The sequence below is a fragment of the Abramis brama genome, assembly GCF_963993115.1.
Source record: "Abramis brama genome assembly, chromosome: 7".
NCBI classification, from domain to species: Eukaryota; Metazoa; Chordata; class Actinopteri; order Cypriniformes; family Leuciscidae; genus Abramis; species Abramis brama.
This window is the reverse complement of record NC_139969.1, coordinates 42,590,890-42,614,353: the sequence shown is the minus strand read 5'-3', so window position 1 is coordinate 42,614,353 and position 23,464 is coordinate 42,590,890. Positions and strand designations below refer to the sequence as shown.

Here is a 23,464-nt window from a genome sequence, read left to right as displayed (position 1 = left end):
ATTTCTTTTTTTTTTTCTTTTTTCACAAATGTATGACTTTTGGAGTGCAATTTGATTATATGCAGTTTTAATAAAGTTGAATTAACGAAACCTTCTGTCATTTTTACTCTTCAAAGTGTAGGCTACACTTGCAGGTGTTGATAGCCCCATTAAATAATAATATAGATAAACAATAAATAAACGATAAAAAGTATATAATTATCTAACAAAATACACCATATAAAAATATTGTCAGAACGTCGTCTCTCAGTTCCTGAATGTCGCGCAACAACGTTGCTACAGCCCTCACACGTCTTACAATTCTACGTTGTTACAATGTTGCGAGCACGTAGACAGCGATGTTGCCATAGCAGAAATGCAACGTGCCAGAGACGTTGCCACAACGTAAATGTGTTTGCTGGCCATTAACTACTGGTGTGTGCCTGTGCCGCGCTTGTGTGTGTGCGACTGTGAAACAAGATGCAAGGACTTTAACCCCGTCATCTCTTGAAGTGCCTCAATGGATTTCCATCCCCTCTCATCCAGGAGATGTCCAAGTTTCTTAACACCATTCCTCAGCAAACATCTCCTCACGCTCACGGAGGACAACAGTCTAGTCTGGACCATTGGATTGAAAAACAACGGCTCCTCTGGAGTCCAATGTCCTTGGTCACCCATATCTCGCTCCACTCTAAAAACGGTTCTCCATGTCTGCAGCATAGACTTATAAAAGGGTGGAAGCTCTGATAGACTTACTTCCTCGAGTTTCATTAAAAACAGGTGTCTATCAAATCCAAGTCCTCCTGCCCGCTTCAAAAACACACGGGCAGTTTTGGCCCATACCTATGGAATGATATTCCGGACATTTTTCAAAAGGAATTGCAAATTGTATTTACAATTGCGTTTTCAAATTGTGGACGCATAAAATGTGACATAATCCAAACGCAAATTGCGCATTACCGTTTGCATTTTCGTTTAAGCGAACGCACAGTGACTGCCAAATTTAAAATGGAAATGCAAAGTCCGTTTGCAACTGTGTTTCCGATATCTAACGAGTCTTGACCCTGTCATATTTAAATAGCAATATCAATGACCACGTCTGCTTTTTCACTTTCTCAGCGTCGCGTATGTAGCCAGCCAAAACTCAAATGAAATCGCAATTCCCTTAGTATTTCCATTTCCGATGCCTCACACGGAAACCTGTCAATCAGTGTCAAGGGTGGGATTATGCTATGGGGCGTGTTCGTGTTGGGACGTGACGTCACTCTCAGTCGACGGTCAAGAGGTGATGCCCTGAACAGACGCCGATTTATTTTAAACAATGGAGGTAGTTGGTAAAATTGTGGAGGACCTTTTGATGCTCGCGCAGCAAGTTGACTCTTACTCAGAAGCCATTTCGTTTTGGATAAGTTAAATGAGTTCGTGGCCTTGACCAACAGCAACATCAGTAATGGTGTCTTTGCCAACCTCAGTGAAGTAACGTTAGCTAACAGGCTTTTTGTGAAGGACAGGACAACTAAAGGACCTGGACGTCCTTTACTGGACATACCACAAGAGATGAGTGTCGGTGCTAGCTCTCACCCCTTCAAATAAGTGCTCTCAATTTGTGAAATTCAATAAAAATGCTGTCTGTTGCTGTGTGTGTGTGTGAGAATGTTTGTTCCACTTTACATTTGTGGTGTAGTATCAGGCTTTCATTTGTCAATTTGTTTAGATTTATGTGGGATTTAATCATTTTATTGAAAAATTAATCTCAACTGTGAAATGGACAAAAACATAATTATACATAGGCTACTTTCAGAACAATTAAATCAAACCCAGGTTTTTTTTGTGTGTTTAGACAAATATTGTAACAAAAGTCACAAAATTCCATTACACTGAGATAAGGGAGCAATATTTTTTTTGAATGGGGGGAAAATATCAAATGAGGTCCAAACAGAACCCAAAGACAACATGATGGTTTAAGAAATATTCATTTTAAACTAAACCAAAACAAAAGCTGTTGCTGGACACAGCTGCATTTAGATCAGCGCTGAATTCTTCATAATGACTGTAATGCACTTAAAATCCCACTGCATTACAGTCATTGTATTTTAGTTCTATTTGGACCTCATTTGATATTTTCCTCCCATTAAAAAAAAACATTGCTCCCTTTATCTCAGTGTCATGGAATTTTGTGACTTTTGTTACATTATTTGTCTAAACACAAAAAAACCTGGGTTTGATTTAATTGTTCTGAAAGTAGCCTATGTAGGGTGAATACTGGTAAAGTGGGACACTTTCTGATAATTTACCTTCTGCATAATGTTTTATTATGATCCAAATGTCTTAGCCCCTCATATGATACTATTCTAAAGAGCTTAAGTGCTCTACTCTACTATACAGAATAAAAAAGAAAGAAACATTAAACACAGGATGGATGACTCAAACACACATGGACCCCAAACCTCATTTTTCCAGGTGCTACTGTCAAACTGGGACACCTTTATTGGCAAACTGGGACACTTCAAACACATTAAATTGTTATTCAAATGTAGGCCCAATGAATTAAATACACAATAACAATATAAACAACAAAAATAATAAAAATCACTTTTTTTAAGGAGGGGTGCAGGTACAGCAGATTCTTTCCACCCCTCCCTCGCCTGTCCACAATATTTTGTATTGGGTTTAGTTTATTTCATATAAATTAATGAAATGTAAAGTGGAACAAACATTCTCACACACACACACACACACACACACACACACAGCAATGACAGCATTTTTATTGAATTTCACAAATTGAGAGCACTTATTTGAAGGGGTGAGAGCTAGCACCGACACTCATCTCTTGTGGTATGTCCAGTAAAGGACGTCCAGGTCCTTTAGTTGTCCTGTCCTTCACAAAAAGCCTGTTAGCTAACGTTACTTCACTGAGGTTGGCAAAGACACCATTACTGATGTTGCTGTTGGTCAAGGCCACGAACTCATTTAACTTATCCAAAACGAAATGGCTTCTGAGTAAGAGTCAACTTGCTGCGCGAGCATCAAAAGGTCCTCCACAATTTTACCAACTACCTCCATTGTTTAAAATAAATCGGCGTCTGTCTGTTCAGGGCATCACCTCTTGACCGTCGACTGAGAGTGACGTCACGTCCCAACACGAACACGCCCCATAGCATAATCCCACCCTTGACACTGATTGACAGGTTTCCGTGTGAGGCATCGGAAATGGAAATACTAAGGGAATTGCGATTTCATTTGAGTTTTGGCTGGCTACATACGCGACGCTGAGAAAGTGAAAAAGCAGACGTGGTCATTGATATTGCTATTTAAATATGACAGGGTCAAGACTCGTTAGATATCAGAAACACAGTTGCAAACGGACTTTGCATTTCCATTTTAAATTTGGCAGTCACTGTGCGTTCGCTTAAACGAAAATGCAAACGGTAATGCGCGATTTGCATTTGCGTTTGGATTATGTCACATTTTATGCGTCCACAATTTGAAAACGCAATTGTAAATACAATTTGCAATTCCTTTTGAAAAATGTCCGGAATATCATTCCATACACGACGCTATAGGCAGTGCATAAAACTTGAACCCCTGGCGAACGTGTTCTGAGAAGACAGCCAGCATACCTATATCCCGTAGGCATTAAACCACATGAAAAGCGTGGTTTAATGCCGTAGGCATTATCCCGTAGGCATTAAACCACATGAAAAGCATCGACAACAACTGTGAATATACGCAGTTAGATAATAGCCCCATAATAGCATAGAACCTCAGAAGTACACAAACAGTCGTAGCCATAGCTAGAACTGTGAGTATACGAGTTAATACAGCAATAGCCAGTTGCAGTTGTTGTAAAGTTTTCTTTGATCGAAGCAGAGACCAGTGAGACAGTTGGGATCGCGTTCAACAGAAGTTGTTCTTTATTGAGAACTCCACTGTACGCGGCTGTAGAAACTTCCAACATGATCTAAAGTATATAAATTTACATGGTGTCTTATAGGCATTTTAGGAGGAGGGACTTTAGAAGGTGGAATTCAAACAAAGCATGTAACAGGTTTTGGATTATCTCTGTCTATCTGAGACCTGGCTCTATAACAATGCCCCCTCTGCAGCACTTAACATCCCTGGCTATAATATGTTTAGGAGAGACAGAGAAGGGGCAAAGGGTGGTGGTGTTATGATATACATAAAAAACAATATTCAGTGTCAGGAAATTCAACGGTTGAATGATCATGAACTGGAATGTTTGGGCTTAAATATTATACTATCACCACAAATGTCTTTCTCAATCATTGTGGTATATCGCCCTCCCTCTTCAGAGGCCATTTTTTATGAAAAGTTTGAATAATTACTAAAAGAATCTAACTTAAACAAAGAGACCATTATTTTGGGTGATATCAACATAAACTGGGAGGACACATCATGTAGAAAAAAGCTTAAAAAAATAACTGACAAATTTGATCTAGTCCAAATGATCAAAGGGCCCACAAGAATCACCACATCAAGCAGCACCCAGATTGATTTGGCATTTACCAACCGACCTGAGAGAATATTTAAATCATACAATATGTTAGCTGGTCTTTCTGATCACAACTTGATCCTTGTGGCCAGAAAGCTCTCAAAAAAGAGATTTGATTATTCTGTCAGAGAGCGTGAGTTTGTTGGAATCCCAAAAAACCGCCAGGAAGGATTTACTAGTGCTGTCCAGCGGATTGACTGGGATCACATACTGTTGGGATCAAATTGTGAAATGGACTCTGAATCTTTTGTGGCGACAATTGAGAGAACAATTAAAGATTTTAGCTGTAAAGTTAAACACAAACACAATAAAAACATACTTCCCTGGATGAACTCGGACATACTCAAACTAATGAAAGAGAGGGATCATGCGTTAAAAAATGCAATTATAACTAAGTCATCTAGTGCTAAAAATCTATTTACAACATTGAGGAATAAGACTGTTAAAGCTATACGCAAGGCCAAAGCAGATTTTTTTTTGACTATAATAGAAAATGCAAAAGGGGATTCTAAAACAATTTGGAACCAACTTAAAAACTTGTAGGACAGGACACAAAAAGGAAACAATTTTTAGAAATTAAGATAAATGGACAAATAACAATAATACAAACAAAGTTGCAGATGCCTTCAATAATTTTTTTATTGAATCTGTATCCACTATTGCCCAAAGCTTACCATCTAACAATCTAAATATTTGTCCGATAAATAACTCAGAGCCAATTTTCAACCTGGGCACAGTCACAGAATCTGAAGTCTTACAGACAATAAAAACACTAAAATCTTCCAGAACTAGAGACATATTTGGCATAGATATGTGCATGCTGAAAGAACTCAGTTCCACATTATTAACACCAGTAACCAAAATTGTCAATCTCTCCTTTATTGAGGCAGTATTTCCAAATGTGTGGAAGTCAGCTGCTGTTGTTCCAATTCTCAAAAATGGAGATCCATTGTCAGTGGACAATTACAGACCAATCAGCATCATACCTACAGTGTCAAAAGTTGCAGAGAAACTAATTTCCCAACAAATAATAACACATTTGAATACCACTACATTTTCTCTTCATTCAATGCAATTTGGTTTTAGAACTCAACACTCCACTGAAACTGCTAATTGTTTTTTCATAGAAAATATCAAACATTTACTGGATAAAGGTGGCGTGGTTGGAGCTGTGTTTCTCGATTTAAAAAAAGCTTTTGACACTGTAAACCATAAAATATTATTAATCAAACTAAGTAAATTTAATTTCTCCTCAGATGCAATAAAATGGATAGAATCATATCTATCGAATCGCTCACAGTCAGTCAGGATCAGGGATTACCACTCACCGCCCCTCGCCATGTCCACGGGGGTTCCTCAAGGTTCTATTTTGGGGCCACTGCTATTTTCACTTTATATAAACGACCTCCCTTCTGTTTGTCCAGGCGTCCATATTCAGATGTACGCAGACGACACAGTCATTTATACCCATGGTAAAAACACAAAACAAGTTGCTGAAAAACTCACACAGTCTATGGCCCATGTCTCTGAATGGCTAAATCAATCCTGCTTAAAACTTAATGTAAATAAAACAGTTTCAATGTTCTTTTCTAAATCAAACATTGCAAATAATCAGGCAGATATTTATGTGACAGGGGAAAAAATAAAAGTTGTGTCAGAATTCAAATACTTAGGCATCATAATAGACTCTAAACTAACTTTTAAATCACAGATAAAAAAGGTCTGCAATAGAGTCCCCTGGTGAAAAAAAAGTATACTTTATTATATTTGAAATATATTCCCTTTTTCAATAGTACATTGCAAATATATTTAAAAAAATATACTATCTTTAAATATATTAAAAGTATATTAGCATCATGCTTTTTATCTATTTTTGTAATACAACTTTTAACACACTTTAAAATAATAGTACTTTAGTATATTTTCTAAAAATATATTTAAAAGCAAGCATACTTTTAACATATTTCTAACAAGTGCACTATAAGTTCATTGGTAATAAATATATGCTTAATTACACTTTTAAGAAATATGCTAAAAACAAGCATACTTTTAATATATTTCTAACAAGTGCACTATAAGTACATTGGTAATAAATATATGCTTAATTACACTTTTAAGAAATATGCTTAAAACAAGCATACTTTTAATATATTTCTAACTAGTGCACTATAAGTACATTGGTAATAAATATATGCTTAATTACATTTTTAAGAAATATGCTAAAAACAAGCATACTTTCAATATATTTCTAACAAGTGCACTATAAGTACATTGATAATAAATGTATGCTTAAATACACTTTAAAAAAAATGCTAAAAACAAGCATACTTTTAATATATTTCTAACAAGTGCACTATAAGTACATTGGTAATAAATATATGATTAATTACACTTTTAAGAAATATGCTAAAAACAAGCACACTTTTAACATATTTCTAAAAAGTACACTACAAGTCCTTTTAAGTTTTTGTGTATTTAAAGAAAACATACTTATGTTGATCTACTTAAAATAGATTTGAGTATGCAGTGTACAAATGGCTACTTTTGTAATTGTGATTTAAGTATTTTTAATTTAAGTTTATACAATGTTAAAGATAGGCACAATGTACAATAAACACAAATCCATTACAAATTTTACATCAACAATCACACCATTGGAACACACAAGAAAATGTGTTTTCTACTGTACAGAAAGTGGCAGCTACTGGATTGTGATGTCACAAGTGGCCGTTTAACATGTAGCCAAGTAAACACTGGCTATATTGCATGGCCAAAAATGGAAGTTCACTCACTAGGGTAGGTAATCCTGTTCAGAAACACTTTTTTTATACTGGGTGAAATGGTCCTTCCATCCTGAGAGTAGTCAATACATTATGTGTTCAGAAAAAGGAATGAAAAAAATCAGACCTCTGTAGCAGCTGCAGGACAGTAAAAACTCTGACCAATCACTGCCATTCGGTGCGAATGTAAAGAACCAATCAGATGCCTTCATGTCTCGTGCCCGAGCCCCACTGCGTGCGCTGCCCTGCGTGCACTCATCACATGTCACCGTTCCGAAAACATTCAGCTCACTACACCGAGTAAGCAGGAGTTTGCGGCACAATGGAAGAGAAAATGCAGCAAAATCTACCAATGCCAGCTTTGCTGGTAACTGCTCGCCCTGATAAAAAGCCTAAAAAAAAGAAAATCGGAGGCAGAAAAGGCTGCAACGAAACAGGCACTGGATAAAGCCAGAGAACAAACTTGCGTCAACATTGCAGCATTTGAATGGTGGAGACAACTGAGGGAGCAAAAGTGATGAAAAGCGATGCCGAGGTTGCGTTCTTTCTGCTGAACAGGTAATTATTTGTTTTGCTTCGGGGGGATTTGTTATTTCCATGATATATGTTACGTTAGGCCACGTAGCTACTTTTGTAGCTAGTGCTAACTAGCAATGCTAACATTAGCTTCTCTGTCGGTGTAAGCCAGTTGCGTTACAGGTCTGCTTATCTGACTTTTAGGACATGCCATTTTGAGCATATTGCACAGCCATAGTCGCAAGTGTCTGCATTATAATTGTGATAAAATGACGTTAATATTGCTTATAAACGGGACAACTGTGGTGATGTGGCATATGTGTTTTGTTAGCTACGAGAAGAAATGTTTGTTACTGTGTGAAATGGAAACAAAGTTTTGTTGTCATTCTTTGTGTGTCTTTGAGATGCAGTAATTATTGTCAGATGTGTAATTGTGATATTCTTCCTAAAGGTAAATCACTGCCAAAGGAGTAGATCACCACAGCAGACGACGCCTCATGCAAAGCCTGACCTGTCAGCCATCCCTGGACACTCCTTTTCTTATATATATTTATTTCTTATTTATTATATGTAAATACAGATTGTTTATGACAATCAAAAGCAGCGAAAGTACAGATACTTGTGTAAAAAAGTATTTCTCTTAGGTCTCTCTTGTTCGTTTAAAAAATAAATAAAACAAAAAGTGTTATACCACATTCATTGTCATTATTCATTTAGCATGTAAGGAGGTAAGAAAAGTAATAGCTTGTTTATGCTGAAATGGTAAAGGAAAGGCATTTATCGTTTCAAAATATTTATTCCAACATGACAAAAATACTCTGCTTTCCTGTGACCTGCAGCTGACTCCGACTGTGGATGCGCGTTCATGTTTGTGGGGGCGTAGCTTTGGACGGAGTACTGACGGGAGGGGGTGGAGCTTAGAAGAGGTGCCGCTTTCAAATCTTGCTAGCTCTCCAACATTACCTACTATAGCTTTAAAGTATATTGTACAAAGTATAGCTAAGTAATATTTGTTTATTAATGTGCATTTGTTATTGAAGACAAAGTGTGCTATTTGTAGTATTTGGATTAAGCCAAAGGTATTACGGAGAATATAATTTTTACTCAAAAATAATAGACTTGTATATTGCTCGTAATGATTTTGTAATGTACTTGTAACACAGATAAAGTACACTTTATTATCACTTATCAAGTATGTAAATAGTCCCTACACAGGCATATACTTAAAGTATACTAAGTATACTTGAAGTTGTTCCAATTTAGCACACAAAAGTACACTAAATAGACTTAAAGTTATGCTTTACTACAATTTAAATGCAACTAAAATATACTTAGTACAAAATTAGTTGTTTCAAAATAGCACACTTAAAGTTAACTAATCCTTAACACACTTGAAGTATACTTATAATTAGTGTGGCTGCAAGTATACTTAGTATATATTTTTAATAAATTTACGGTATATTTCTTGTATGTTTCGAAGACACTTGTAATTAATTTGTAATGTACTTGTAACACAAATAAAGTACACTTTAATACACTAATCAAGTATGTAACTAGTCCCTACACAGGCATATACTTAAAATATACTAAATATACTTAAAGTTGTTCCAATTTAGTACACAAAAGTACACTAAATACATTTAAAGTTATGCTTTACTACAACTTCATTACTACTAAAATATACTTAGTACAAAATTAGTTGTTTCAAAATAGCACACTTTAAGTTAAATAATCATTAACACACTTGAAGTATACTAATAATTAGTCTGGCTTCAAGTATACTTAACATATTTTTTTTTCACCAGGGTGTTTAACAAATCATATGGTCATACAAATCATACACAAAAAGGCATATTTATAATAGAATAATTGCATATTCCATAACTTTGTGTGTGTGTGTGTGTGTGTGTGTGTGTGTGTGTGTGTGTGTGTGTGTGTGTGTGTGTGTCGCCTTTGTCTTGCTTAGTTGGGAACACTTAATAATATTTTGTGATGGAAACCTAACTGGGCTGGAGGATGACATCCCTGTTTTCTGCAGAGCTGCTTTATAGATTAATTAAACTCGTTAGCTGATGAACTTTACACAGTTATTGAACAAAACTGAACTGACTTTCAATGACGTGTGTGTGTATATATGTGTGTGTGTGTGTATATATTTATATATGTGTGTGTGTTTTAAAATCTATACTTGAACTATATAGTTGAACTATGCAACTGTGTTAGTTATGAAATACATAATTTGATGTTAGTTGATAAAATACATAGTTTAAATAAATAAAACATTACATTTAAAATGTAAAAATACAAATTAGAATTGTATTGTTTATTTATTAATTGTTTGTAAGTGTAAGTAATATTTAACCTGTAAATTGTGTGTGGAACTTGTGAGGACTTTGCCTCTTCCTGTGAGAACAGCACTGGTGTTTTACGAACAGCTGCTCACACACAGCATCACTGAATCCACACATCAGCCGTCTGTACGTTCACTCCTGATGGGGGTTTGGTTGTGGTGTGTAGCGCAGGTACTTCTTCCCGGAGGGCAGGTCTTTGGTGTAAACTCCAGCGGGGAAGAGCGCCACGGCCTCCTGCTCAGGGATGCTGGGCGGCACCATAACACTGTCTCCAGGCTTCAAACAACAGCAGATGAGTGTCACTCATTACACACTGATGACAGGAACAGACACACACACTCCAAACAGACCAGGCTTGACATTTCTCACCCGCCAGTCCACAGGTGTGGCCACACGGTTGTGTGCCGTTAACTGCAAAGAGTCAACCACACGCAGAATCTCGTCAAAGTTACGTCCCGTTGTTGCAGGATAGAGAATGGACAGCTTCAACTTCTTATCTGGACCAATCACAAATACCTGAACGAAAAATGCACACATTAAGAAATCAATTAGTGCAGTGTGAAGGGTTGATGACTGTCCAAACCAGTGACCCAACCTTTTCAGATATGTTAAACTCTTATCTTATTCAATAAACCACCAAGCATGCAGAGCAGGTTGAAATGGCATCATCCCCCTACTCCCTAAGTCGACCCCGGTTTGAAACTATATATTTTTATGCAGACCAAAAATACGGAAGATATGGTTGAAAGTAGCTCTGCTGTTTCCATAGCCATGGGGAGACCCTTGAGGAGCATCATCTTGCATGATTTAGAGAATCTATTCAATATGACGAGAACACAAGTAATCAAGGGCCGATCGGTGATTAAATCGGTGACATCTTGGCATCTCTGGCTCAGCTCTCTCCTGGTTCACCTCCTACCTCACCAACAGATCTCAATTCATATCCATCAACAACTGTAGGTCTCACACCATACCTGTCAATCACGGAGTCCCTCAAGGCTCGGTGCTAGGTCCCCCTTTGTTTATCCTGTATATGCTTCCCCTTGGACTTATCATTCAAAATCACGGACTAAAATTCCACAGTTACACAGACGACACACAACTATACCTCAGCACCAGATCCATCACTCCTGCCACAGTATTAACCATCACAAACTGCCTGTCTGCAATAAAATCCTGGATGAACGCCAACTTCCTTAAACTCAACTGCAATAAATCGGAAATCATCGTCATTGGTCCCAAATCACTCCTCCCCTCCACCCAAGACTTCACTCTATCTGTCGATGGCCATACAGTTACCACCTCTCCCCAGATCCGAAATCTTGGTTTCATCTTTGACCCCACACTCACATTTAAGCCACATATCCGTCATATCACCAAAACTGCCTTTTTCCACCTACGTAACATTGCTCGCCTACGCCCCACCCTCTCCACATCTGCTGCTGAAACTCTCATCCATGCATTTATTACATCAAGACTCGACTACTGCAATAGCCTCCTATATGGTCTCCCTTCCTCTGATTTACAAAAACTGCAATATGTTCAAAACTCCGCTGCCCGTCTCCTCACCCACACCCGCTCCAGAGACCACATCACCCCCGTCCTTCAACAGCTTCACTGGCTCCCTGTACAACAGCGCATTCATTACAAAGTTCTGCTTATCACCTACAAAGCCCTCAATAACTTGGCCCCTCCATACCTTACAGACCTCTTGCAGCACCACAACCCCTCCCGACGCCTCCGCTCTGCCGACTTAAACCTTCTCAAACCCATCACCAAATCAAAGCACCGAACCTTGGGAGACCGAGCCTTTGCCATCGCTGCCCCCACCCTTTGGAACTCACTCCCCATCCACATCAGAAACTCGGACTCACTGACCACCTACAAAAAACTGCTCAAAACTCACCTGTTTCAGCTCGCCTACAATCTACAGTAGCACTCTCATTTTTGTTTGTTTTTGTTTGTTTGTTTCATTTGTAAAGCGTCTTTGCGTTCCTCGAAAAGCGCTATATAAGACTTATGTATTATTATTATTATTATTATAAATCCACTCCTAGATGTGACCATGGATGGTCTGGAATGGGCAACAGGAGAAGTTTACTAGATGGTAAGTGGCAGGGACGCTCGGAGACGGCACATTCCCAGAACAAGCCTTCTGATTAGGCCACGAGAACTAATCTTGGAGGAGCAAGAGGGTTTGATTGGTCCCAGGGTGGCCAGTGCCCAGTGAGGAGTGAACGGTGTCCATGGGATCCAGACGGAGTGAGGATGGGATGTAGACATGTTTGGTGGGGCAGTCTGGTGGAGGAGGCTCGGTTAGAGAGCCGTCTGCGATCTCATGGTTCAGGGTCCAGTGTATGGGACTCACAATATTGGATGAAGGCAGTATTGTGTCAGGAGGTTCTTGTGGCTCGGATGTGGAGTCGATATGGGACAGGGCATATCCCTTCACAATTACATTTAATCATTTAGCAGAAGATTTTATCCAAAGCGACTTACAAATGAGGAAAACAATAGAAGCAATCAGACCAACAAGAGTGCAACAGTATACAAGTGCTGTAACAAGTCTCAGTTAGTCATGTCTCATGGGCATGACCACCGATGGAGACATTACAAGAGTCTGTATGCTTTTGGACACCAGACACTGACTGATTGGAAGTGCAGGTTTTATTGAGTCCTTGCTTGTGGCTGTGATTGTGACCGGTGTCTGTGATCAGAATTTGGGTGTATTTGGAGGTATAGTCGGGCGTGGGCATGACCACCTGTTCCTAACTTTACCCGTATCCCATTTCAATAGCAGTGCAAGTGTTTTACAATACAACATGAAAAGAGTAAGTACAATGTGCCTAACTATTTTTTATGCAGGCACATAGTAGTTAAAGACGGCAAATGTAAAGTGTGACCTACTTTTTGATTTAGTAAATATTCGGTTTTATTTTATTTATTTTTTTGCTGCAAAAATAACAGAATCAACAAACACACAACCAGGTTTACACTCTTTTTATTTGAAATTTGGGTCACACTTTAGATTAAGGTCCAATTCTGACTATTAACTAACTATTAACTATGAGGTTTGCTCCTAATTACTCCTAATATAAAATCATAATTACTGCTCATTAATAGTTTGTACGGTAATGGTTAAATTTAGATATTGTGTAGGATTAAGGATGTATAATATGGTCAAGCAGAATAAGACATTAAAATGTGCTTTATAAGTACTAATAAACAGCCAATATCCTAGCAACAGGCATGCTAACAAGCAACTAGTTCATAGTGAGTATTGGACCCTAAAGTGTTACTGAAATTTGCTCTGTTGTTGAAGCTTTATTCATGTGTGCAGTGCACTTACACATCGCGCGCTGAGCGGCATCCCAGTCTGATCCTTCTCCTCCGGGTCCAGCATGCCCAGCGTCTCCACCAGATGCCTCCCAGCATCCGCTATGATTGGGAAAGGGAACTCGCTTCCGGACTCCGCGTTATTGTAAGCCAAGATGTCCTGAAATCATCCATGGAGACTCATTAGCAGCAGGTCATTCAGAGAGACACTACAGACTGAAAGAAGCGAACCTTGCTCCAGCCGTGATGGTCTTCGAGGCTGTCGACGGAGAGCGCGATCAGCTTGACATTGCGTCTGCTGAACTCTGGACTGAGTTGAGCTGCTCTGCCGAGTTCAGTGGTGCAGACAGGAGTGAAGTCTCGAGGATGAGAGAACAGGACGCCCCAGCTGACGAGGAGAAACTCGGGTCACTCAAGGGGAATGACAGAACTGTGGAAGCCCATTACCGCCACAGAAGAATAAAAGAAATCATGCTTTGTAAATCATAGATAGGAAATTACGATATTGAAAGTATGTATTTAGTATGCAAGTATGTAGTAAAGGTATTTAGTATATGAATTGGTATGTGATATTTTTGACTTTCTCATAATTGACTTTGTCAGAATTGTGACATAATAAGTAATAATTATGAGATAAAAAGACAAACATATTATCTTATTTTGACTCATGTCAATTATTAGTATTTCATAATTATGACGTTTCATGCCATAATTTTGATTTATGTCATATATGACTTAGTGTGCCATAACTTTGACTTTTTAATTGCATAATTATGATTTATTAGGCTATGTTCATCTTTTTATCTTTGACTTACTAATAATTTACAAAAGTCTAATTAATAAGAATGTAATAAATTACTTATAATTTTTATCTCATAATTGTGAAGTTTAATGTCTTAATTAAGATTTAGCAAAGCATGATTTTCTTCTGTGGCAGAAATGTGCATTCATACATATCTGAGTAAGAATCATAAACACATTATAAGACGTACAGCATTTCTGTGCATTGCATGATTTAGTCATAGACACACAGACACTGTTTGTTCACAAAGAACTGTAGATTATTACAGGAGTTTTCAGTCTGGCCCGTTGATGTATAAATGTACATTTATAACACTATACTTTGTGTTATAAATGTACATTACATTTTTAAAAGATTATTTTTAAAAGTTGTATTGCTTTGGTATTAAATTACAGTAAACTAGTTAACGCTGCTGCGAGGGTGTTTCTAACACAACGGCTGAGGGAGTGACAGACAATTTGACATCTTTCTCTCTTCTGACCAACATAATCTCTCCACGTTTTTCCTCTTTAATGTCATAGAGACGCTATAGCAAAACGTATTTGTTGTAGTTTCCTTTCGCCACTATAGAAGTTTATCCAACTTTAAGGACTTCTGCTTATGAGAACCTGGAAATGTGAAGCGGGTCCATTTTCATTTGCTGAAGACATTTTATCAGTGACTTATGAGTGTTTTGATGTTCAGTAACTGAATAACCAACCCAAGATCATTGATTATTAAAAGATTCTCATTATCTTCAGAGATTCTGTCATTAAAACAGAAAGGACTGTGAAAACATGCAAAGAGAGATAAAAAAGCATTTATGATTGAGTTTCTCTGATCTAGTAACTCTAGCAAAGAGCAGCTGTTTAGTGCATCATTTACGCAAGTTTCTGCTTTGTTCACAGTGAAGCTTCGCCATCACTGCAAAACATTCAGCATAACAGGGTCTGATATCACTAAACCCACAACTTAGTCCCAAACCCTTACCCTAACCTTAGCCTAATTATAACCTCAGCCCTAAAAGCAAGTCTTACAAGCAGACGCGTAGGCAAAGCAGCAGTCGAGGTCATAACAGGAGAAGTATCAGGGCAGGTAGCAAACAAACGGGTCAATATCCAGGTAAACAGAGCAGGGTCAAAAATACAGCCAGCAATAATCATAAACAGTCCAAGGGTCAGAACACAGGCAAAACAATGCTTGGAAATGTTAGCTGTGATAAGACAAAACTTCACAGTGAGCCAAGCATGCGTGTGTGTGTGCGTGTGTGTGTGTGTGTGTGTGTGTGTGTGATAAGTCCAGGCATGTGGTTCTGGGAAATGTAGTCCAGTTGTACTAATACTCAGGAGATGGAGGCGTCCGGTGGCGAACAGGAGGATTCTCAGAGATAGTGTTCATAACAGAGAGTTCAGAGTGTTTTTGTTGACTCTGCTCTTTATGTGTGTCAAGCCGTGTCAGCGTTTGGATGAAGCTGAAGAGGCGGTAACAGTGGCGTCACGAGTCACGACCGCATGACCTACAAACACAATCACCACACAGGAACACACAACGGCGCTTGACCATGTACGGTTTCATCAAAGATACCTGACTAGCACATGCTGTCCACTGTGAGGACATTACGAGAGAAACGTGTCTTATATCCAAGCCACACAATTCACTAATAACCAAAACTGAATAATAAGAGGAACACAGAGGAGGAGAGAAAAGAGGGAATATTGTTAGATGTGACCTCAGGAAGATGCTATTGAGAATAAAACCAATGGTATTGTAATCTATGATGAACAACACGTATCAAACAACACACTCTCATATCACAAGCACACATGATCGCATTACACTTACCAATCCCCGAGAAAATCATGAAGTTTCAATCTGCCAAAAGTGGAATCGGCTTCGAAATTGGGAACAATGTCTCCTAACAGCATCCCCGGCATCTTGAAGCATCTCTCTCTCTCTCTCTCTCTCTCTTTCTCTCTCTCTCTCTCTGTCCTCTCACTTTCTCTCTCTCTCTCTCTCTCTCTCTCTCAAATTCAAATTCAAATGAGCTTTGGCATGACTTGTACTCTGTCCTCTTTCTCCCCCTCTCTCTCTCTCTCTCTCTCTCTCTCTCTCTCTCTGTCTGTATTGCATGTTAGTGTGGTTTGGTGTGTGGGAGGATGTGAGAGAGCACTTGATTTGCAAGCATATTTTCTCTACAGGTATGATAATTTACTTGTGTTTTTCTCACACATTACAGTTTTTTTACAGTCGCCAGGACCTGTTTCTCAATACCTATGTCACTATTTCAAAACTCTTCACACAGTGATCACAGCATCAGTGTATGTGTGTGGGGTGGGGTGCCCACCGTAACCCTCAGTTCACCCTGTGTATTAACTGAAGTGGCTCAGATCGGGGAATAGCAGAGGGGACTCCTCCTCTTTCGAGATACTGGAGTCTCGATCTCAGCATCGCTATGGTCATCTTCCCACAGTGGGTTCATAACTCCTCCATGAACACTACCTCATCATGCTTATGGCCCAGACACACGAGGCAGTGATCGAGACTGTCAGACGGGCCAGTTTGATCTGAATGTCAGCATCGGGAATAACATTCTAATCTTGTGATTATACATGGTTTAAAAACCAAATCTGAAAGCAACATGGTTTCGGCCCAGATCCGGCCCACATCTAGACCGTTTGGACTCCACGTGTACCAGATTTGGGCCGGATCTGGGCCGAAACCATGTTGCTGTCTGGGGACTGATGCTCTGGTCTTCATCAACACGCGTTTGCACCACCTACTGGTCAGCCGACTAACAGCAGAAGAAGATTATGCATCGACACTACTTTTCCTGCAATTACCGGATGTGAAATGTTGAATTTTCTGTCAAATATGAATCACTGAATTTGTAGAAGTGAATTTGTAAAGCTGAATAAAATGGACCGAAAATTGCCTGTCGAATATTATAGGTTGTATTTTTAAACAGAATTAATATTAAGTGATATCTGAAAGGTGAATATGGATGATTGAATTTTTAATAATGAAAATGTGTGAAATGTTTTGAATTTAAATATTCACAGCTTAAATATACAACCATGTTGAATTTCAGCCCATAAATATGCAAGCCCTAAAAATACAATGCATTAAAATTCAAGCACGTTAATGCAATGCATATTTTTTCAATATGTGCAATTCAACAAGCTTTTTTGTTTCAAAAACATTTGGCATGATTTTACTCCCATAGTTTTAGTGCATTTTGGTATGATGGTACAGTTTTAAATAAACTGAAATAAACTTGAAATAAACTTTTTGTATCATTTTAAATAAACTGACATACCAAGATGAAAGTTGGTTAGAAGAACTGTATGAAGCCGTGAATAAATTATAAATATTGAAAAAACAAACTTTCAAGTTTGTTTCGGTGGTCTTTTACCCTGCTTTTTAAAAGAAAGTGGTAAGTCTGTCTGATGAGAGAGCATCAGTTTGTCTTTTACGATCAGATTCTCATGGATGATGTTGGTCTGGTCATGAAGATGTTGTGAGGCTGTTGTGGTTTAGAGAGACTGATCTGTGGGTGTAACAGTTTATTGTGTTTGGACTGTATTTTCTGATTTCACCATCGTCTGAGTTATCTCTTTTATTTGTCACCATAGCTTCCAATTTGATCAGTCATTGTTTTCAGCTGTTACCTAATTAGTGCTCTTTGTTTTCTCCCCCATATATATCTGCCTGTGTTTCTTGTTGGTTCTCGTTAAGGTTAGTTCTGAGCTTGGTTTAGGTTTTCCTTGTATTAATAAAGTCTGTTTGAACTAGGGGGTATTCCAGAAAGCAGGTTATGTGACATACCCGGGTATGTTTAAAAGTAAGTAAGCGGATAACCTCAACTTTCGGTTCCAAAAACGGAGGTAACTTTCAGGGTATGTTAGTAGTCATAGCAACTCACTCTCTGAACTTAACCTGCTCCGGAGCAGGTTATGTTCCAGGGTTAGTTTGTTTCAGAGAGGTGATGGAGCATGGCGTGCCCTTTTGAAGACGATCCAGTGGATGTGGAAGCACATATAATATGAAATCTTTTCCGCCGTGAGAGGGTGATACGACCATGTATCAATGTGTTTTCGTATCCAAATGAATATTTGCAGGAGCGCTACCATTTTTCAAAAGAATCGTTTATTTATTTAACGAAGATTTTGAAACCATACATAGCAAACGTGACACATCGCAGATTAGCGCTTAACACGGAGCACATTTTGTGATGGGGAGTTTTTTGTATACAATAGGCGATGCAGAGCATGTGGGAAAGGCAACTGTGTGTAGGGCTGTTCGTACAGTATGCATTGCACTCAAACGGTTCCTACACACTTTTGTGCAGTTCCCTGGCCATAAACCACTGAGGGTCATTAAAGAGGAATTCCACAGAGTGGCGGGTTTGTCCATTCTATGATATTCTATGACAGACCATTTTAGTTACATAGCACTACTTAATCTATCCATACTGTATACAGTCACAATAATTTTAAATGTTTCTAATTATATAACTTTCAATTTCAGGGTTCCCAAATGTGATTGGGTGCATTGATGGAACCCACATTCCCATTAAAGCTCCTTCAGTCCTTCCTATGTTAATAGGAAATCAATCCATAGCATCAATGTGCAGGTGACAGTAGATTTTTTGGGTGCTAAATGTTTGGGTGTTTAAACCATTAAATCACCCTCATTACTGGTCCCCACTAACTAGGTAATATGTGATGCAACCCACCTCATCACTAATGTTGAAGCCAAATGGCCAGGGTCTGTACATGATGCCAGAATGTTTAGGGAGTCATCACTGTGCCACAAATTTCAACAGGGTATGTTTTGCCGTACACAATGTTTTTTTACGCAATTATACACTTTAATAACTAACTTTATAGGACACTTCAATGGTTACTTGCTGGGGGACAGAGGGTACCCTTGTCTGCCCTATATGATGACACCCTACCCTGAACCTGAGCCTGGACCACAGGCACAATTCAACCTGGCCCACAGCAGAACATGGACCATAGGCATCCTGAAGGCAAGGTTTCAGTGCCTGCGTGGGCTCAGGGTCAGCCCAGAAAGGTCATGTGACATCACAGCTGCTTGTGTTGTTCTTCACAACATTGCCACACTGAGAGCTGAGAGGTGAGAGGTGAGAGGTGAGAGGGGCGCCCCCCCCTCCCCCCTCCCCCCTCCCCCCTCCCCCCTCCCCCTCCCCCCCTTCTCTTGATGAAGATGGCCAAGAGGAACCCCCAGTGAACCCAGTAGACCACAGAGATGGCAGGGTGGTACGAGACATGATTTGCCAAAATCACTTTAATTAAAACAGTTAACAGTCAAGTGTTGTTCATGGTTTCTTTATTTCCTGTAACAAAAGACATTTGTATTTATTGCTTTAGATTTCTTTCAACATATGACAGATTAATGTTCACATACTTTTTCCCACCGTAAGCTGGTGCTCCAGCAATTCAATTTCAAGTCTGGCCTTTTTTAGGTTAAGCCTTTTCTCCTCCATTTGAAGCTGTATAAGGTCCATCTCCATGTCACTTTTTCTGATTTGCTTTTGAAGGTGGACCATATACAGCTATTTGTCAGGCAACTAGAAAGAAAGAATAATTAAACATGACTGATAAAGTCTATAATACAAATACAGACCAAATATTAAAATATTTGAACATTTCTTACACTGCTAAGATTCTGTGTGGAGGTAGATGGACCCTCATCTGTATTAAAATCTCCTGCCATATCCTGTAAAATGACAATTACAATTTATTTATTCTCTTGTAAAAAAGGGGGAATGCATTCTATGCATCATACCTCTATGGGCCTCCCCACATTTTCTGTTTCTGTCACAGCAGAAGTGGTCTCTTCATCGTCATCCTACGGTGAAAATAAAGAAGGATGCTTGGTCTAGCAAACAGAAACCTAAAGACAATAAGCACTTACAACTGTGACAGAGTGTGGTGTTGCAGGAGGATCCAATAATACAATGTGGCCATCAGCAACTGCAAGATAATTAAACCAATAAGATAATCATGCATATGCAATACTCAATGTATATTCTTAAACAAATACAACTAATAAAGAAGGACATTAGGAACATCTAAGAGTACTATAGTAATAAGATTACAGTATACAGCATATGCAGTCAAAGCAGCATGCATACTGCACAAGTGAATCAATGACTGTAAAATGCATTCAAAATACCTTTTTAAAATGGTGACAGTGTTGATGATTTTCTTTATTAAAACACTGACAAAAACAGTGAAAACATCAATAAATCATAAGTATTAATATGGTACACCTACATTTTACTAAGCCACTTGTCTTGGTAACTGAGTCTGACGAACTGCCCCTGGAATCCCATCGACCACAGGTCGCCCTTTATTAAGGTACAGTGCCAGCTCCTCAGCTGGGGTGAGGGAAGGTGGAGGTGGACCCCCACCTGTTTTACGGGCCTCAGCCTTCTTTCTATTGGCTACATAGAAAACTAAATTACATGGCGTCAGTAACAAGTTTAGAAAATATTACCTTGCTGGAGAATGTTTTTGTGTTTCATTTTGACTTGGCTCACACTTCTTCTGGCTCCAGAAGGATTACACTAGAGGTCTTCACAGTGAACCCGAGACCCGTCGACCCGGGACCCGTACGGGTTCGGGTCTATATTTTAAATGATCAGCCGGGTCCGGGTCGGGTCCGAATCTATTACTTCGGGTCCCGGGTCTGTTTAACATTGTGTGTAATACCCGTGCGATCGGAGTCATCAGATCAGACTCGGAGAAAACCCAGTCGTGATTAGACACTGCTTATGGTTTTTTGTAACTTGCAACTTGTAAAATTAGGACACTCAAAATAAATTGCGTTAAAAAGAATATCTTAGGTTGATCAAGCTATAGCGCGCATGTGCAGTCTCAAGCGCGTGTCATGTTTCTATGGCAACCATGTTACCAGCTTCAGTGAGGGACCGCCAAGCCGCGCTTTAGATTTTACCAAATAAATGAACAACCGTCTTGTTTAATCTTAAAGTTTTAGTGGTCAGATTAGGACTTGATGCAGAGCAGAGATGGAGATGATAGCAAATAAATAACGTCAGCGGCCATGGCACTGAACGAGCAATCGTTATTATAGTTCAAAAGGGCAAACAGTCAAAGTTATTATGCGAGTTAACTCGAGTCAGAGCAGAATGTAAGTTACATGTGCAAAGTTGCATTTGTCATCTGTCACCGTGACATCAAGTGGACTTTTGAAGCTGAAATAATGAGTGGATTAAGCTTGGACTTGGAATAACGAGTGGAATAACATGAATAACTTGTTACAAGTAAATACTTGTCTATTTTTACTACATGCCCCAAAGAATTTTTGCGTCACAATGAAAGGGGAAAATAGCCCATTTATAATTTTATAAACTCGAGCATTTACTCTGTCCGTTATTTTTTGCCAAGCCAACTCTCTTTCTTTTGCTGATGCAGCAGTATTGCTTTTTTTTTTTTTGTTATAATGGGCTTATACTCTTCATAAGCAAGCATTAAAACCTCCAACTCAGTTTCACCTAAGTATGTAGCTCGCTTTTTTTTTTTACTCCTGAAATCGGTGATCCATTGAAAATGTCTTTATGTACTCACCGTGCGCGCGCATTAACTCTGGTTAACCAGTAGGAGGTTGATTAAACTAACTCTTCTAAGGTGTTTTGGAACCGACATACTCATGGTATGCGGGTTTGGGGTAAATCCACCCAGAGGTTATGATTTACCAAATGGTAAGTTAACCAAGCTTTCTGGAATACCCCCCAGATCTTCTTCGTCCTGCCTTCTGCCTGCACCACGCTTCAGAAACGTGACAGTGAGCAAGAAAAATGTGATGGTGGACACGATTGAGCCTGTAACAAAAGCAACCATTTCAAATGTGGCTCCATTCATTACTAATGACAATCATGCAATAGAGTTCAGTTAGTGTGGTACATTTGCCAGCAAGATGGTTCAACTGGACTTGATTTTTCAATTGTTCATTGCATTTACAGCAGGATTCATCAGATTTGTTTGTCATAGTCTTAACGTGAGCTATATGTGTCACGTTTCTCATGTGTTTATGTTCTGTTTGGACTCTTATTTTGATAGTTGTGTTTTCATTGCCACTTCCTGTGTTTACATCCTGTGTTGTATTGGTCTCCAGGGTTTTTGATTATTCATCATGCCTGTTTCTTAGCGTGCTGAAGTTATTTCCTTCTGTGGTTTCTGTGGTTGTTATTGTGCAAAATAAGTATTCTACTTCACTCTCTCTGCTAGATACGACCATGACAATATGGTTGGCTTTTGACTTTAAGACTTTTGCAGTTCATTTAAAACTTTATATCAGTCGGATATATGGTTCAACAAGTGTTCAAAATAATGCAACCAAGATTATGTGAGCATTAGTTTAACCCTTTGGGGTCGACAAATGTGCCAACGCGTTTTGCTGGATTTTCTTCACATAGTAGCAAAATAGACTTACAATATTCCGCTGTTTATGGTCATACAGATAAAAGCCAACTGTAAACCAAACTGTAACTCTAACCCAAACTGTAAAAGGTCAAAACAAAAACAAAATATTGTGCTTTTGTAAAATAAAGAAAACAAACAGGGTGTCCTTTCTGCCTCTCCGTCTCTGTGAACTTTTTTTCTGGAGCAAGTCTCTAAACTGAAACAAGACTCAACGAATACTTGTCACACAGACATGAGCAATATATCCTTATAAACATTTAAGTGTTTAAAATGTAACTACTTTAAAATGATCTAATTCAGAACGAAAACACTCTATGTTTATGTGATCTGTATGAAAAGAGAGGGATGTCCGTCTTTCTCATGTCGGCTCATTATCTGCTAATGTGAACACGCCTACGGAGAATCCATGCAAACAGAGTCAACTCCCACATCAACTCGATGAAACGCATCAAGTCAAACCAGATTTATGTACTTTACGTCGGCTTGGGACGCTGTGAGGGATAATAATAGTGTAATAATAATGATAATAATCCTGGAATAATTTACCTCAGAAGAAGTGCTGGTTTCAGTTTAATTTCGAGGAGCATCGGATCCAGCTGAGGATTGTGAACAGTAAGTTCTTTATTCGCGATATGAAACAGTGTCTGTAAACCGCATTTTATGCGCTTTTGTTTACTACATGCACTTACATTAGTAGACATGCTATTTTTACATGTACACATTGAATAGTTTGG

At 38.7% G+C, this 23,464-nt stretch overlaps 3 protein-coding genes and 1 long non-coding RNA gene across 4 annotated transcripts in view; 1 reads left to right on the top strand and 3 right to left on the bottom strand.

Annotated features, from left to right (window-relative positions):
- LOC311087311 (uncharacterized protein) overlaps nt 1-23,464 on the bottom strand; it is a 595,635-nt gene that overhangs the window by 363,455 nt on the left and 208,716 nt on the right. The window lies entirely within an intron of this gene.
- Nucleotides 1-23,464, bottom strand: part of LOC311087319 (protein NLRC3-like) — a 143,318-nt gene that overhangs the window by 15,715 nt on the left and 104,139 nt on the right. The gene's annotated exons all lie outside the window — the stretch shown is intronic.
- LOC311087358 lies at nt 6,602-8,486 on the top strand. Its single transcript, XR_014607223.1, has 2 exons — nt 6,602-7,833; nt 8,243-8,486. It is a non-coding gene; the product is annotated as an uncharacterized lncRNA (long non-coding RNA).
- On the bottom strand, nt 10,087-16,271 carry LOC311087339 (peroxiredoxin-6-like). Its single transcript, XM_084120679.1, has 5 exons — nt 16,102-16,271; nt 13,710-13,866; nt 13,492-13,638; nt 10,512-10,658; nt 10,087-10,418 (listed from the first exon to the last, which is right to left on the bottom strand). The coding sequence occupies exons 1-5, from the start codon at nt 16,191-16,193 to the stop codon at nt 10,275-10,277; spliced, it is 687 nt and encodes a 228-aa protein (XP_083976805.1). The 5' UTR covers nt 16,194-16,271; the 3' UTR covers nt 10,087-10,274.